At 37.9% G+C, this 17,166-nt stretch overlaps 1 protein-coding gene across 3 annotated transcripts in view; it reads left to right on the forward strand.

Annotated features, from left to right (window-relative positions):
- The window catches only part of EPSTI1 (epithelial stromal interaction 1), an 89,731-nt gene that overhangs the window by 39,364 nt on the left and 33,201 nt on the right, over positions 1-17,166 (forward strand). The window contains exons 9-11 of one of the 3 annotated variants that reach the window (XM_027649624.1): positions 2,543-2,616; positions 4,481-4,578; positions 5,224-6,272. In XM_027649624.1, the coding sequence (XP_027505425.1) occupies positions 2,543-2,616; positions 4,481-4,568 (162 nt within the window). In that variant the 3' untranslated portion in view covers positions 4,569-4,578; positions 5,224-6,272. Of the gene's footprint in view, positions 1-2,542; positions 2,617-4,480; positions 4,579-5,223; positions 6,273-17,166 lie in introns of those variants that run through there. The other 2 variants (XM_027649616.1, XM_027649630.1) reach the window with 2 other exon arrangements.

The following is a 17,166-nucleotide window of genomic DNA, read 5'->3' on the forward strand; positions in this document are numbered from 1 at the left end:
GGATAAGAAGCTCCTGTTTGCCTCTCCATATGAACAATTGTGCAGAGTGTTTTTTCACCATGGCACCTGATTTCATAGGCTAAGGAAACCAGTTTACTCTCTCTCAAGCAGAAGTCGTCTTACTGAGATATTCATGATGATCTCAGTCTGAATAGTCTGTTTCTACAGAACTGGTGCCCATGTGCCCTGCTTTCTCAAATGGGAACATGGAAATGTTCAGATTTGCTGTTAATTATAGTATGCTTCTCTGTTCCCTTACTAATCACCTAAATGAAGAGTTTTGAATTGTCTAAAAAGCAGGCATGCCGTAACTGCAACTTTGAACTCCATCTTCTGCGTATGTGTCATGCATTGCCTGAAATGTGTCTGAACACTGTAGTCCCTCTGTTATAGATTTGGGTACCATAACCACGTGAAGTTCATCTACTGAAGGCGATGGCGCTGTGCCAAGTTATCTGTCTTGGCTCCAGGTCTGACTTCAACATTTGAAAATCGTATTAGCGAATCATTGGAAAACATATGAGCAAATACTGAGCTTCTTGCTGTGCCTCTACTGTTACTAGTACCTAAATTCATGTTAAAGTACTTCCCCAGTAGCAGAATCTTAGCACAACAAATTCCATGCAGTGAGTTTCTACTAGAGCTGGAGAAGTGACTGATCCCCTCTCATGGATATTTTTCTTTACATGTTGGGGATGTGTCCTCATTTCATGTTATTGTAACACTGTGATACCGGAAACAAAAGGTGGAGCAAAAGGGAGGTTCTTAATTGCTATCCCATCAGGTGTATGCTTATTCCCAGTAACTATAAAGAGTGAAATTTTTTAAATCAGTCCTGATGCGTGTAAGGCCGGTAGCTGTTGTATTCTGTACATTGATTCTTCCAAAGAGAAAATAGTTACAGATGTATATTAGCTTGCCCCTAATTGATGAGGGTTTTTTAAAGGGACTTGTGTAGAGCTGTAGACTCTTTACTAATTTCCACAAATTACTAAGAAGGTGTTGGCTGCTTTTAAGGCTGGACTTGTTTGCTACATGGTTCCAAGGTCTCCTTGCCTTCACAGTTGCTGCAACCTATCAAGCAAAGTAATGCACTACTTACAAACCTGCAGCAAATAATATATATTTTAAAAGCACCAATAATTGTCCCTCAGATATATGTTGGCTCATTTCTACTTCAAACCAATATTTATTAAAGAAATCATGAATTTTGTCTTGTGTGTACCTCCTGGTACAGTGTAGCTATAAAATGTGTAGGCATTGTCAGTTCCCTTTTTAGTTCAGAATAGGTTTTAGTATGTATTACTTGATTTAGAAATTTTCAGTACATTTTGCATCATATACACACAATATATTTCAGAACATTACTCCAAGAGAGGAGTTGGCATAGTGGAAAGTCAGATACTGAGTTTTAATTTTCAGGTTGAATAGTTATTTAAAACAGTGAAAATTAGGGTTGGCTTTTTTATTTCTTAATCCTGTTTCTTCTTTTAGGGCTAGATAAATATTGATACACAACACATTCTCAGTTATTGATTTTCTTCATACATGTATTGAATAATTACTATTTAATGTTCCACTTAAATTGATTTAAAGAAAAAAAAGACTTGTGATTCTATTCAGTTATTGAAGCTTTTATATAAATGAATAATTTTATTTTAGTTTCTATTCCTACTGCCTCACAGTTGCTATGGAAAATATGAAAGATGGGTCTGTTCCTATCCCTTCACATTTGCCCTGCAAGCCAAATTTTTTCTGCAGAAAAATCTGCACCTTCAATTCTTGGGTGCCTTGCAAGGAGCAAGAGCTACACAAACAAGCAAATATGCAGGCCAGAGTCATACAAACTGTGTTTCCTTCACAGTTCTGGCTAAAATTGCATAAGCAAACTCTCCTTTGAAAAGAATTCCATTTGACACTGTTTATATATCTTAATATTACATAAGGATGGTTAGTCTGCTGCAAAGCTGGGAGCTTGCATATGCTTCCACCACATCAAAAAGTATCATTTGCCCTCCTCACCCCGGTAGGAGTCCCAGGGAGCTGGAGGTAACACACCATGCCACATACCCCATATCTCATCTTTTCCTTGTGCTCTTTAGAGGCAGGAGGGAAAAGAGCATGTCTCCTTCTTACCCTATGGGCATGACAGCTCTGTCTGCTCCTGCTAGATTACTTTGGCTGTCTTCCCCCTTGGACCCACAGGGAAATTCAAACCCCTGTGTTGGGGCAAGGGGAAGCAGACTGGTGTCTGGCATATCCCCTTAAATGTAGGACTGTAAATGTCTGAATCCTGTAACTTCCCACTTTTTAAGGTACAAACAAAGATCACCCACATGCTGAACAGAAAAATGAACTCAATTTTTGACATAGTGCTGTCACATAAATAAAATGCTGCTGAGAGATGTTCTGGGAATGACATGTGGCTCTAACTGAGGTTAATATCATGTGGAATTAGTAGGGTTTGCAGCATAAGTATGTTAATTAAAAGTAAGTTTGTTTGTTTGTTTATTTGTTTGGTTTTCACTTTTATCATTCCCAGGCTGAATTAATGGAATTTAAACAAAAGCAGGAAGAGGAAGCCAGGACAAGAGCACATCAAAATGAACAGAAGAGGTACAGTGCAGAAAATGCAGAGTACACTCTAATTGAATTCCTACCTGGAAAGGGTCTCAAAATTGCAGGCACTCATACTTTGGAAGACGATTGCAAAGAGGATCCCATATCTCGTCTCTGGTTTAGCTTTGCTTTCAAATGAGGCACTAATATCTATCATTACAACTGCTCACTGTAATGCAGGATGACCCAGAGTGCCTTTTTAATTTTCTTTATCCTATCAGCATAGGATACAGGATAGGGTAGAAACTATTAGTACAGTATTAACTACTAGTACAGTAGGTTCAGCTGGGACACGTTTATCTATCTATCTATCTATCTATCCGTAAGATAGATATAAAATCTACATAATTTTACTTTCTTCTACAGTGGGTTACTTAGTCCATTGTGGTTGACTGTCACTAAGGTTAAGAGACAGAGCTAAACATGGGATTTGATATCCATACAGATAGATACTGCTCTTGCAGTGCAGCAAGGCCTTCTGCATCAGCATTTCTTCACACCTCAGCCTGTACCTCACTGCTGTGACCCCTCCATGCTCAGCTGTTCTCATCTTCCGCTTCAGTCACTTAACTGACTTTCCATTATCCTGAAGCACAAATTTATTCTCAGCTTCATTTTCTGCTGGAAAAAGAAAACAATTCTCAGGCTCAAAAATAAATCCACCTTTTTTTTATACCATTATGGAAATATTAAAAAAATACTTCTGTAGGCAACCACTCTCCATACTGCTTTCATTTCTTTTTTTTCTCTAGCAAAGACATTGAGGTAATTACCCATAGAAGCTAATGAAGGATTTTCAATTCACTCCATCTCGTGTCCCTATGTAGAAATAACACAGTATCTTGCATTTTATATTTTTCTTACCAACGGTATTATAAAACATTAAAACAACAGTCACGTTTAAGCATGTATGTCATTCCTAAGCATTATTAGGGGGAAAAATGAAACAGTTTTCAAAAGAATCATAGAATTATTTGGGTTGAAAGGCACCTTAAAGATCATTGAGTTCCAACCTCCCTGTCATGGGCAGGGACACCTTCCGCTAGACCAGGTTGCTCCAAGCCCCATTCAACCTGGCCTTGATTGTTTCCAGGGATGGGGCATACACAGCTTCTCTCGGCTACCTGTTCCAGTGCCTCACCACCCTCAAAGTAAAGAATTTCTTCCTAATATCCAATCTAAATCTACCTTCTTTGAGTATACAGCCGTTACCTGTAATGCTATTGCAACATGTCCTTGTAAAAAGTTCCTCTCCAGTTCTCTTGTAGCCCCTTTCAGGTACTGAACAATCCCAATTTGAAAATACTTAAAACATATTGAGGAAAACTATGTTTGTATTTGTTCATGCTTTCCATGTTGATAGAGCAGTGTAAGAAAATGCTAGAGTTGATTCCAGGGCTGGATAGTAGGGAAAGTTGTCAGCTGCATAAATTGTCTCTATTAGTTACAAGCTTAGGTTGTTTTTTCATTTGCGTTAGGAAATCAGTACTTTTAGAAACTTTCCTTGTGTGGTGAAGGCTGAATGATTATCTAAGATGAATTGTCAAAGTAGGTAATCTCCCTGATAAGGTGAGTGGTGTTATGCAGGTTATCTTTCTATGGAGAATTTTTCACAGCAGCCAAGATGTGCCTTTTAATCACAACAGACTGACCACAGGATAAGGATGCACCTAGAGAACTGAAAATTAAATCCACTCGATCTTGTTCTTGTCCACGGTTATGCAGCCCAGGTTTGAAAAATATAGGAAGATAGGCACTGAAAGGAGGGGAAGGGAAAGCCACTCACAGAATATTAAATTTCAACAGTTTGTGATTTCTCAATTACCTTCAGTCATTATTCATTTTTTTATTGTACTTTAAGGGTAAATAATGCTTTCTTGGACCGACTCCAGAAGAAAACACAACCTAATAACAGCTACCAAACTGGATGTACTGGACTACCTTATTAATGACACAGGGGTAAGTTTTTGGGTGCAGAACTTGGAAGTAATGAGTTGACTTTTTCTCCAGACACTATTGTGTCTGGGTGTGTTTAACCTGCCTCACAGAACTTACAGTCCTGGATAGCTGTCCTCAATAGCTTTTAAGAAGGAGTCCTGCCTATATATAAGCCGTTCAAATGGGAGGAGGGAGAAACAGTTGCTCATGTAGTAGAATTCAGTGGCTTTGCATGCAAGATACTCACTGCAAGGAACAACATCCAAAGTACCTCCTTAAGTTCAGAAAAAGGATCTTGAATTGTTAGGAATTTTTTGAAAATCTTTAAATGAAAGATGTTTGGATATGCTGTAAATATTTTAATATGATACTGAAATTGGAGTGGAAAAATCCCATATATGTATATCTATATAGTTATTCCCATGTATAGCTGTTCATTTTTTACCCATATAAAATTATGACAAAGAAGGCCCAACAACAACTGATTTAAAATGTATTTTTAAGGATTCTTTGAAGAAAAGCGATCTTGACTGTGGTCTATTAAACATCCATTCTTTTTCAACTGTCCTAATGAGGCATTAATTTGACTGTTGTTTAGAATTGCACTCTTCAGTATAAACAAAAAAATAAAATTATGTGTATTCCCATCATGGAAATTTCTGTTAGGTTGAACTTCCATGGATGAAAGGACTCTAGTGCAGAAATGGAAGAGTTAGGAAGACTGAGCAGCAAAATGATGAGAGGCTAAGAGAATTTAATGAATTTGCCAGTGTAGAGGAAGGTGTTTAGCTGATAAACTAAAACCTTGAATTGGATTTGTTGGACTATCTGGTGAAGATGGATATGTTGGCCAATGAATGCCAGGAAGACTTGGGTTCAAGCATCTACAAAGTCAAGGCTTAGCTGAAAAGCAGATATTGTTACTGCTGGAGTTTTCCATGTGCTGGAACTGTCTTCATCACTACAAGCTTTGGGCAAGCCCTAGACCACAGCAGAGGGCTCAGGAACCTTGGACTGGTCCTCTTGGTCTTGTGAGAGGAGACAGGACCTGCCAGTTTAACCTCCCATGAGGTCTGTGAGCAGATGCTTGGCAAACCAGGTGGTTAGAAGCTTTACTGGTAAGGTCTGGATCATGCACCAGGCAGTCCAGAAGTTGCTGGAAGCCAAACTACAGATGTCCAGGCTAGTTAAAGACTGTGAGTTAGACAGCACTGTGTATGGCAGGCCTGAGTGATCTGCTGAAGGATAGCATGTCTACAGATAGCAGAATTAGACTTTGGATAGGACGGAGCCAACTGATACCTCATAAAGAGCAAAAGGTGAAGTTTGCTGAATGGTTCCTGGTTAACACAAGCAACAAGGGCACTTTGTGTGTTTTATCCTCATTTGTATACTGTTCCTTGATAAACGCAAAAGGAAATGTGTGACGTAGCTGAGATTCCCAATATCTAGACTCAAGCATCTCCATCAGAGCACCTGCCATCGCCACTGGAAACCTTGCCATTGCCTGCAGAGGTAGCAGTAGGGTTTTACCTGTAGCCAGGTGCACATCCTCTTTCACAGGGCAGGTGTTGCTACCACCAAATGAGTGTACTCAGCCCAGGCACAGTTTTAACAACAGATGCCTCTGTGATGTATGCAGCCAATCTGTGGGGGAGTGGGCGAGGGTGTTAAATATATATATTCAAAGAATGCATCAACAAAACCACAATAAAACCCCATGTGTAGAAATGATTAATTTCCTACTCTGTTGTTTACTTAATGGTTTCCAAGGAGCCTGTCTTCTGTTGAGTAATGCTAGATCCATTTTTCCTTTATGTTGTGATGTGAGATTTGAAGACTTAACAGAGGAGGGAAAGATTAAACAATGAAAGAATATGTCATAATGGAAAGTAATTAAAAATGAGCATTGGTAACTAGTACAAGAAAGAAAAATATCTCTCAAAAGATAGGCTGGAGGCAGCAACCTCAGTGTCTTTATAATGAGATTCTTCTCCTTTCCCCAGGGATTTTAAACAAAAAGAACTGAACTCCAGGTGGGGCTTACAAGTCAGGTAGTCTGCAGTCTGGCATTTTACATTTCAAGGGAGCTAACTGAAGCAGGTCAGACTATATACTAAGATTAAAAGAAATTAGAAAGGTTCACAAAGTAGAGACCTGCAGGTAATTTTTGAGCCTGCTCTGTCTGTAGTGACACTGAAGAGAAAATATTTGTTCTCTTTCACTCTTTTTTTTTTCCTGTTTGAACTGTTTAAAGTCGCAACAGCTTCACACTTAACAGAAACTGAACATTGTGCTCTGTTGTTGATGTACCTGCTGCATTTTTCACTGTTATTTCTATTGGTCTGGTTTCCTAAGGAAATGAAGTTTGTATGATAATGCTGTCTGTCTGCACATAATAAGGTTTTCAAGCTGATGGCCAATCTTAGCCAAATTTGAAAGGGATTATAAGTCTCAAAGATAATTAAATTTCTGTGTGTTTGTGAAAGCAATGACTGGCATAGGAGAGACTCCAAAACAGTGCCTCACTCTGAGAGGTGGTGGGCTGCAGCCCTCTGGCTGATCAGTGAGGACACAGCTCCTGAGCAGCTGCAGCTCTGCCCTGGTTTCCTGGGGACATGGATATCACAAGAGACATGGAGAAAAGATGAGGAAGATGAATATGTAGTGTATGTCTCAGCATGAGGGAGGAGCCCAGCTCCTAATGTCCCCTAATCAATAGGAAATGAGTTTTCATTAATTCAGTTGCCTTCCAGACATTTTGTGGTTTATTAGGAATATTTATAAACTGTTATTTTGAGAAGGATGTTCATGAAAGAAATCTTTTCTGCCTTTTTGGTTATAAATGCCAAAACACCTTCTATGTCATTATGAGGTTTCCTAGTTTTAATGAGAAAACAACTTAATGAAGTTCCACTTCTACCTGTGAGCTACTGCAGCCTTGAGAGAACTCTGAGTCTTGTTGCATGCTATCGAGAAAGTTTTGATGTCCTTTCCACTGCCATTGTCTCTGACATAAGGATAAACCTCTCAGGACAGGAGGGTAAAAAAATAATGGTTGTCCTTTCAACATCAAAGCTTAATAAATAAGATCATATCATAGAATCATCGAATGGTTTGTGTTGAAACAGACCTTAAAGATTATCTAATTCCACCTACCCCTACCATAGACAGGGACATCTCCCTAGACCACACTGCTCAAAGCCTCATCCAACCTGACCTGGAACATTGCCAGGGATGGGTCATCCACTTCTCTGGGCAACCTGTGCCTCTGGATTCCTGAACCTCTCCATCCTCACAGTAAAGAACTTCTTCCTAACTTAGTTGTTACTCAGCTGGAACTTAAAACTGAGTCAGTATCTGTTTGCTGTAATGGCACAGATTATGAGTTTTATTTAAATAGTAAAACGCTTCTATTGTTACAAAAGAATAACTTTAAAACAGTTGCACATTTTTATATTCAATACTCGTGAGGATTGCCCGTATTGAAGTACCGAGAGGTTTGCAGAGGCCAAGTGCTAATACGTGGCAAGTCTGTAACAGAACCCTTGTTTATTTTTTGCGTGGAAATGGAGCACTGTCAAGTACCCTTTCGTCTCTTCTGTTAATGGGAAGAGGTCACATGGTGAACATATGAAATTTATAAGTCTACTCTTCTTTAGGGAAATACTATTTGTCTTGCTGAAACTCTCTGAGCTATAGGAAACCCAGAATCTAGAAAGCAAGATGACATATTACATCTTCCCGTTTCATGTCTCCATTACACCTAGTGTCATGCATAAGAATGAGAAATGCTCCCTTGGATGCTGACTCTGCTCTTTCAGTGGATGCATAATTCTAGATATTTGCTGTGGGAAGCAACTATGCCCTGAAAACACAGGTGCAGTGGGACAGGAAACCCCATTCTCTTCCTTTCCCATGTGCAGAACAGGAAGTCGATAGATGTTGGATAAATCTGTTTTGAGGAAAAATGATTTATGGATAAAACTATTTTAAATAAACATGGTTTGTGGGTTTGCACTTGGTTTAGTTCTTGTAGCATGACCCACAGGAAAGTCTTTCTGGAGTATTAACCAGCACTTGGTTTGCTATTTACTACCAGTTGAAGAGGGAGTATGTTTACTGTTGCACAGCGAAAAGAACCATAGCTCAAAGGCCCCTGAAGTCACAAGAGCAGCATAGATGCCACAGGTTTCCATAAACAATCAGTCTTTAATGAACTTTCAGAAAGATCAAGTTACACTGAAAATGCTGGTTTCCCGGCACAAAGAAAAGGGTTTTACTTAATATGGAAATATTGAGAATAGAGTGTTTATACAAGAAGGTTCCAGAATGCAATCCACAGTGCTTACATTTGTTTTAATGAAGAATGTGATTCATTAATATAGCTTTAACTTGGTTAGTTTATGTACAATCTGAGTTGAAAAGATTATTTTTTTTCCTAAAACGGATTGTTTTCTTGTTAGTTTGTATTTTTCTTTTTATTGAAAGTGATATGCTTGTTTTCCTGGCAGAAAGATGGCAGAAAATATAGAAACTACTTAGCAGAAGTATCAGTATCAATATAGGAATGTTAGATGAGTATGTCCAGGCATGCTGGACCTAGTTTAATGACTTACCTCTGTCAAGGCTGTCAAACATCATATGCAGATGTGTTCTGCCTGCCTTGACTTTGAGCCCAATCTTTCTTTCCTTTGAAAATTTCATCCTAAAAGAGAATAGTGGCAGCCTGGGAAGGAACAGAAGAAACTTCTCACTCTTTCAAATTGTGTGAGGTCAAGAAACGACTGAGGTATCTGAAGACATTTGAAACAGTGCTAGATTGTTATTTTTTTCCCCCGTAAAAACAAGATACGTTTATCTCCTGAGTCGATACACTCTGCTATTCATATTGAGTTCAAATCAAAGACATATTTCTTGCTAGAACTGGAATCTTGCAGAACTGCTTACTTGTTATTTTAAGTGGAGTTTCAAAAGGCCAGAAAGGTCTTCAAATAATCAACGAAGTGCCACTCAACTGTATAACCATAATTCCTTGCATAAATGTGTGATTGTACTGTACACTGTACTGTACTAATGCATTTTTTTTTCTTTTATCCATAAGTCGAATTACTTGGAATGAAGGAGGAAAAAGTTAAGAATAATGAATTTGTTTGTTCTTTTTAGTACCAATGCCCGTATTAATTTAGCTTTTTATTTGAAATTTCATTATGACAGCTTGGGTAACTTAACTTTGCAGCAGTATAAGAGGGGATCTTAAAATAAATGCTTTCCAACTCCATGTTTGGGGCCATGCAATGGCACATATCTAGTCTGAAACATGTTTTTTTTGTAAAGAACCACAGAATGTATATTGCAGGTCAGAAGAATTGCTGATGGCATGGAAAGCATCTTCTGGGAGTGCCTTGGTATTTAGGCTAAAACCTCAATACAACCATGTTCTCTGCATCATGTACTGTACATGGATAAACCTGGACAGCTGAGGAATGTGGCTGGAACTGCAGGAAGTGACTCTACACTAGTCTTAAGTGAAAGAGAATGACTGTCATGGGCTGTGTTCTTCGTGCTATTTCTTATGAGCAAAAAGGGAGATTTGTATCAGTGGAGGCTGTCAGTAAATACCGTTAATGAACCAGAGAAATCAGACTCTCTGTTTTCAAATGCCCTTTTCATAGGGCTCACTACACCTGTTCTTTCCTGAAAGGGCTCCCCTACTTTAATTACCAGTTACAATATAAAGATTTCTGCAGAGCCTTTACTTCTAGGCTTGGAGACTTTGGAAGCAAGTTCAGGTACCTTGCAAGTTCAAGTTCTTGCCTTAGAAGATGGCTCTGACTTTCTGTTTGGTTTTTTTTTTTGAGCTAGCATTTTATAAAAAGGAATTTAAAATAATCAAACTTTCAAAAGTCCCTTGCTTCCAACCCTTCTTCCACAAATCTAAATATTCTTCTGTGACTGTCTTCCTCATTTACTGCTTCAACAGTTACATTAGTATTTTTGCAGCAGGGTTGTATTCTGAAGATGGTATCGAAATAATATTGTTGGCCTCCCCTGAGTTGTCTTTTCAATTTTTAAAATTGTAATTGTTATTAAAATTAAATCACTAAAGAATGACAATGAGTAGATGAAGACAGTTCCCCAGAGGGGAAGAAATGACCATTTTTTGCATCCCACAGTTCTATTAGGTTTTATAAACTGTAGACAGCTGAAGGAATTCAACATATTGTATTCTTTGTTGTTTTTCCCAATATCTACAATACCAATAATATATTTACATATGAAGTGTATAAGAATTATGGATGGATGTACGTTTTTAAGTCTTGTTTTGCTGTTGTTGAGAAAACACATTTCAGCTTGCTACGTTAATATATTGTTCAAAGAGTTATTAATATGTTTGCAGATAATTAGGACATTTTGTGAATTAAATTTTAAAAAAAGATAGAAATTCCTTCATGAAGGCTTTACATAATTAAATGTTAAAACCTGTTGGAAGAAAAAGGAAAACATTATTTTCCAGTGGACTTAATCCCTGAGAAGTTGACTTTGATTTTTGTTTTTGCTGTAAAAGATAATTTTTAATTCTATTTTCTCCTGCTTGTTACAGGGTATTGGAGAAATACTCGCTTTTATCTGGCCTAGGCAAAATGACTTCCTAAAAGCTCCAGGAAACCTCTTCTTTATCGTTGTGATTTTTTTCTTACACTGACTTCAACTGCACACCCACTTCATGAGCAATCTGCAGAGACTGGTTTCTAGCTGTCATTATTCATGCATATTTGAAACAGTTGATTATGAAAGTCTATTTAATTTTAATGAGAATATGTGTCTTTTTTTTTCATAAATTGTTTTGCCTCATGCAGAATGTAATTATCCCAGTCTTTGGGATCTCAGAAATTAGTCAGTGGCTGCAGAAACTGCAGTAATATCTGTGTTTACTTGCTGCTCTATACCTGGACAGAAACAACTCGGAGAGGAACTAAAGAAGAAGATAGAGGGTTTTCTTTTGGGAAGGCAATTTTGTGAAATTGTTTTACTGCTATATTCAACAACAGACACTCAAGAAGAAATGCATGCATTGTAGACAGGATCTTTTAAATATGTTCTTGGAAAAATACAACACATGAAAGAAACAAAGCTTGAAATAACACTGAAGTTTATTTGATCACTCCACAACTTTTGTGGTATGATATACTGTTTTTTCACTTTACGTGTTTTACCTTGGTAACTTCTGTTACATGTGTGGGGAAAACCACTCCTAGGTTAATTTTAGTTTCTTGCTTTTCTTTGTCCCTCTAGTCTAATGGAATTTAATTTGAGTCTCCCTCTTTCTGAGACAGTTGGCAATATTTTAATGCTTTCCAAAAGTCAGATGCAAGACCAAGACATTTCTTATGTGAAAGCAGGTTCTATGATAAATGTTACATAAACCACACAGAGAAGAAAAAGTATCTGTGGCATTTACAAGTATGTCTTAGGCCAAGTTAAAGGTTTCTGGAGCAGTTTTGTTCAGTGTGCAGGCATACCATGATGTTTTTCCATCACCCTAACAGTATGGAATCTTCATAATGAATCACCTGAAGTTTTCTTTTGAACCACTGATGTTGCAATCTTTACTTTCCCCTCTGTGACACTCTGTGGTTGCCCTTGGCTCTGTTTGTGTCAAAGAATTACTCAATTCTCTCATACTACTAGCTAGCTGATGTTCATAAGAAATGCTGGAGATCTTGGCAATATTCTGTGATTTAGCCTTTTTTTAGGTATCTAACCCTGGGAAAATTCCTTGGGAAGACTGTTTCATACCTACATAGTGGCAATGCATTGCAAGCAGTATTTGACTGTGTCATTGGGCTTTTGCTTTGGAAATTAAATTTACGTTTCCCTCCAAGAACTCCTTCACCCAGCCTTCTTTGATAGATATCTGGACGTCTGCAGAGTGGGCTACATATACGTGCGTACACATATATTTTAAAGGAAATGTCTTTGCTGAGTCAGATCTTTGTATTGTACACTAATGAGAATAAGACTTGCAGGTAGCCTTTTTGAAGCAGTGAAGCTGCAGCTTCTCCACACTTGATGTATGATACCCTAGAACCTGCTGATAAAGGCTCAGTGGAAGTCATCATTGTCCCTGACATGTTGAAATTCTGTTGCTGTGTTTCTCTATCCAAAGCAAAAGAAGAACTTTTTATTAACCTGTTACTTTCACATTCAGGAACAGTGGTAGCAAGTCACCTCAGGTAATGTCTTCCATTAAGCTTGTCTTCTTTCTTTTGCCTGTCTTCAAAGATGAAACTTGATCACAGTCTTCAAAGTGCTTCCCCTTATCCAGCATTTTAACATCTTATTTGAAATGCCGTCTACAAACTATTTGAGACATTAACTATTTCAGCCCTTTTTAATGGCAGAATATCTGAATTTTTCCTCTCCTGTCTTTCTGAACAGAACAAACAAATCTATATGAACAGTAGCCCAGGAAGTGTCTTTGGCAGCCATGGCCTGAAATGAAGACAATAAGAAGTTACATCCATCCACAAATGGATGTTAGCAGGATATCTGGAAAATGTTCTTATCCTGTTGGAAAGCTTCTAGTATCTCAGAATTACCACCTCCCCACACACATGTTATGACATCTCTTTAAAGGGGTTATAATGAAATGAACTGGCTGTAGAATGGAAAATGACTTTTGTTTGCCAAGAGTTACGAACTGATAGCAGGGCATGTTTTCTATCTATCTGTTAGAATAAACCTTTGATAAAGATTTTCAAATTCAAATAGGTTCCTCTAGTTACAAGGTATACCAATTGAACTCAGGATCTTTATGCTGTGGCATAAAAACTGATTTTTTATTACTATATAACATTAAATGAAAGGGTTTGGGGTTTTTTTTTTAATTGTTGTTGTCTCAATATAATTTGCACTGATGATCTTATTTCAGAAACAAACCTTCCCACGGGGAGTTGTGTGGGTCTGGAAGCTGCAAAAGGAAACCACCTTGCTTTTTCATTGCTGAGTCAAATTCATTTTAACAAACTGACTAAACCATTATGATCAGCTGTTCTGAATTCCAGTATAACTTGACAGCAAGTGTCCTATGTTTAGCCTTTATGGTCTGCATAAATCAGAAACAATCTTCCTATGAAGAAATGTAATATTAGTTTAAGGACTTACAAGACTAATTCGCTGTTACATACCTAAAAGTTGTTCCAATTAGCTACTAGAAAGGGAGCTAATCCATAGCTTACATTTTATGGTACCTATCCATGTTCAGTTCACACCCTCGCTTCAGGAAATCCAAATCCTTGTCTTCTGTCTTGGAGAATATTTCAACCACCAGGTTCTTTAGGGCTGTGGTGACTCTTCTGTTTTATACAGAGGCATAGAAATACACATGAAATGAGAAGGCACATAGCTTTATCTAGTCCAAGAGCAGGATGTTGCTGCTGTGGCCTGTGCCATGGCTCTTGGCTCCTTGCACAGGCTCTTTCTCTGATATATCCTATTGAAGCACAGAGGGAAAAAACACTATTGCTATTTGCTACTTCAATGTAACCTTTATTCTTTTGCAATCATTTCTCTCTCCTTTCTGAGAGACTGATGTGTTTTCCTGGCTTCTCTCTATGTCCCCTATTTATCCCATCCTTTTCTGTCTTGGCATGGGGCTGCATTAGGAAGAGCATTGCCAACAGGTCAAGGGATGTGATATTTCCCCTCTACTCAGCGCAGGTGAGACATCAGGAGTGCTGGGTCCAGTGCTTGGCTCCCCGGTATGGGAATGATACAGACATACTGGAACATCTTTGATATGAGAACAGACTGAGAGAGCTATGACTGTTCAGCCTGGAGAATATAAGGCTCAGAGGGATCTCATACATGAGTAAATATTGGAAAGAGGAAGAGTAAAGGAGATAGGGTCAGGTGCCCAGCAATAGGACAAGGGACAATGGGCAAAATACAGAAAATTCTATTTAAACACAAGCCTCTTTTTTTTTCCTTTTTTTTTCTTTTTTTTTTTTTGTACTGTACAGGTGATCAGACAGTGTCACAGTTGCTCAGAGAGGCTGCTGAGTCCCCATCCTTGGAGATACTCAAACCCAAAGTGGACAGTCCTGAGCAATCTGTTGTAGGTGACCCTGCTCTGAGCATGTCTAGATGCTCTAGCAGTCATGGACAGGCACTCAGCAGATGCTGACATTGTTAGCACTGTTAGTAGGCGTGGGAGCTTTTACTGTGACTGTGGCTGGGTAGAAATGCAAGCTTGAAGATGAGAGAAAATTCACCTGCGTTTCTTCAGTCTCTCATTAAAGACTTTCTAAATTTCAAACTGTTCTAGGGATCTCATCTGATCTCTCTCTGGTCTGCTCTCATTAAAAAAGAGTGGGTTTATTTCTTGCCAACTTTAATTCATTTTTTTTTAATTTCACTTTGAGCTCACATTCCCTGTTCCTAGCTGTTTGATCTTTGCACTTAGCTCTTTAATTAAAAGAAGGCAAGACTAACTTTTCCTACTGCCTGGACCTCTCTCTAGGAGCTATCTTTATCTCTTATTCAGCTAGTGACAACCACAGTCTTTACCACCAATTTCTTTTTCCTTCCCTCCCAATCCATGAACTCCCGTGAACTATATTTGGGTAAGAAAACCCTAGCAGAAATGTTATTTTTGAAAGATGATTCCCATTTAGTATTCTCCTTTAAAGTCTCTCTAGCAAATTCTCAATTTGCTTATCTAGACTTTGAAGTTTGATTAGTCCTTTATTTTTAAATGAGAAAGTTGTATGGCCTTATATAACTCTGCTCTTTTAACAAATGCTCATTTTGTCAGACTAGGAATTCCACCACAAATGCAACTTCTTTATATTTAAAGTTTTGTCTTTCATTAAACCGTGTTGTCTGGTATTAATGATGCTGTTCACCCTTAATTCTTTATTGAGCACATCCTCTTTTGCCTTCCTGAGATTTTGCCCTGGATAAGCATTAAATTGACAGACCCATAGTTACATTTTCAGCACATTATCCTGAAAAATTTATTTCCTGTCTTCTTTGTTCAATCTTTTGGACAGTCACCATATCTCAGAGGATTTATTCAGTATCCTACTTTGAAAACAGCAGTTTAGCAATCTCATCAATTGATGAGCCAATGGTTCAAGTTTTCTTTGTTGATATTCAGTAACTCACTGCTTTACCAAAGGAATAAATTATATATATTTCCCTATTCCCATCTGAAATAGTTATCTGTCTGTTTCCCAAAAATAAATAAGAATGTATGTTGGTATCAGAAGTGAGAATTTTGCATTTTTCCTCCTCTCTGGCACACTGGTGGTTATTTAGCTAATCTGAGGGGATGGCAGAGTTTCTGTGCTGGTGTTCCTTGTCTCAGATACTTCAATCTGGAGTGGGGTGTTTTCACAAGCCATGGTACATGACTGGAGAAGTAGGGTATCTCATTATTGTAAAATTTCATCCTCACAGTAGATAAGTTTTTAGTAGCCACCTTCCATATTTACTCTACCAGGGAATCATAGAATCATAGGAAAAAGGTTAAGTCTTAGATTACAAAGGCAAAAATAAAGTTATGAAAAGAAGAATGTAACAAAGGCGATTTTGACATAGCTATGACACCAAAGCTTTTGTCTAACTTACTTCAAAGCTTTGAGTAATGCCATGGGCCAGCAGCCAAGAGAAGAACAGACAGATCTATTCTTCATAAGCAACTTCTTAGTTACAACCAAAAGTTTTCTGGTTTGTTCAATTGAATTTGATCAATACAAACCCAGAAAAAAAAATTTCTCACCTTGAGAATCTGCAATTTTCTCCTTAATGTAGACCACCCTATAGTATTTCAGTCTTGCTCTGCTTTTGTGGAGAGACTCCTTTGCTGTTGACACTCTCTCTCTTTTTCTTTTTCTTTTTTTTCAAAATAAGGTGCAAAAAATTTATCAGTGTGCTTAGTTTGTGTTTGTTTCGTTGATCTACACAACTGAAATGCTTCCTCTGTCTTCATGGAGAGCGTGGTAAACAGATGTTTAGCTGTTTTAGCTGGTTTAGATCAGCAATTGCTAGCATATTAGAGACCAGAGCCTTCAATCCCAGAAATTGGCCTACTGGTCTTTATTCACGTACCTGATCCAACCACATTTAAATAAATCAAAGAGACTTGCTACAATGAACTAATATGGACCTTTTGGTGGAGGTTAAGGTAAGTGTAAACTTAGTAACTGCAAATCTGTTTTGCCCTATTTCTTTTTAACCGGAATAACAAACAAACAAGGGGTGTGGGGGGGAACGCAAACAAAAAAACTATCCAAAAAAACCCCAAAACCCCCAGGCCACAAAACCAAACCAGTGAAATAAACCCAAAACCCAAACTCTTTTTTTTTTTTTAATTTCTTCCAGAGGGAAAAAATGGTTTAGTTTGATAGGCTCAAATTTTTTTGATTAACCTTTATTTTATGTGGTTTTTCAAAAGTTCTACTGTACCTTGTCACACTAGATCAACTCTGATGAATTTTCTGTTCTCTCGAACTTTTATTTTTTCTGTATGTGAAATCAAAACTCAAAGTGCTGATTACTTTACTCTTTAAATCAATGTCTTTCTTGGCTCTCCTTCAAAAA

The sequence above is a fragment of the Corapipo altera genome, unplaced genomic scaffold (genome assembly GCF_003945725.1).
Source record: "Corapipo altera isolate COAL_440 unplaced genomic scaffold, ASM394572v1 0, whole genome shotgun sequence".
NCBI lineage: Eukaryota > Metazoa > Chordata > Aves > Passeriformes > Pipridae > Corapipo > Corapipo altera.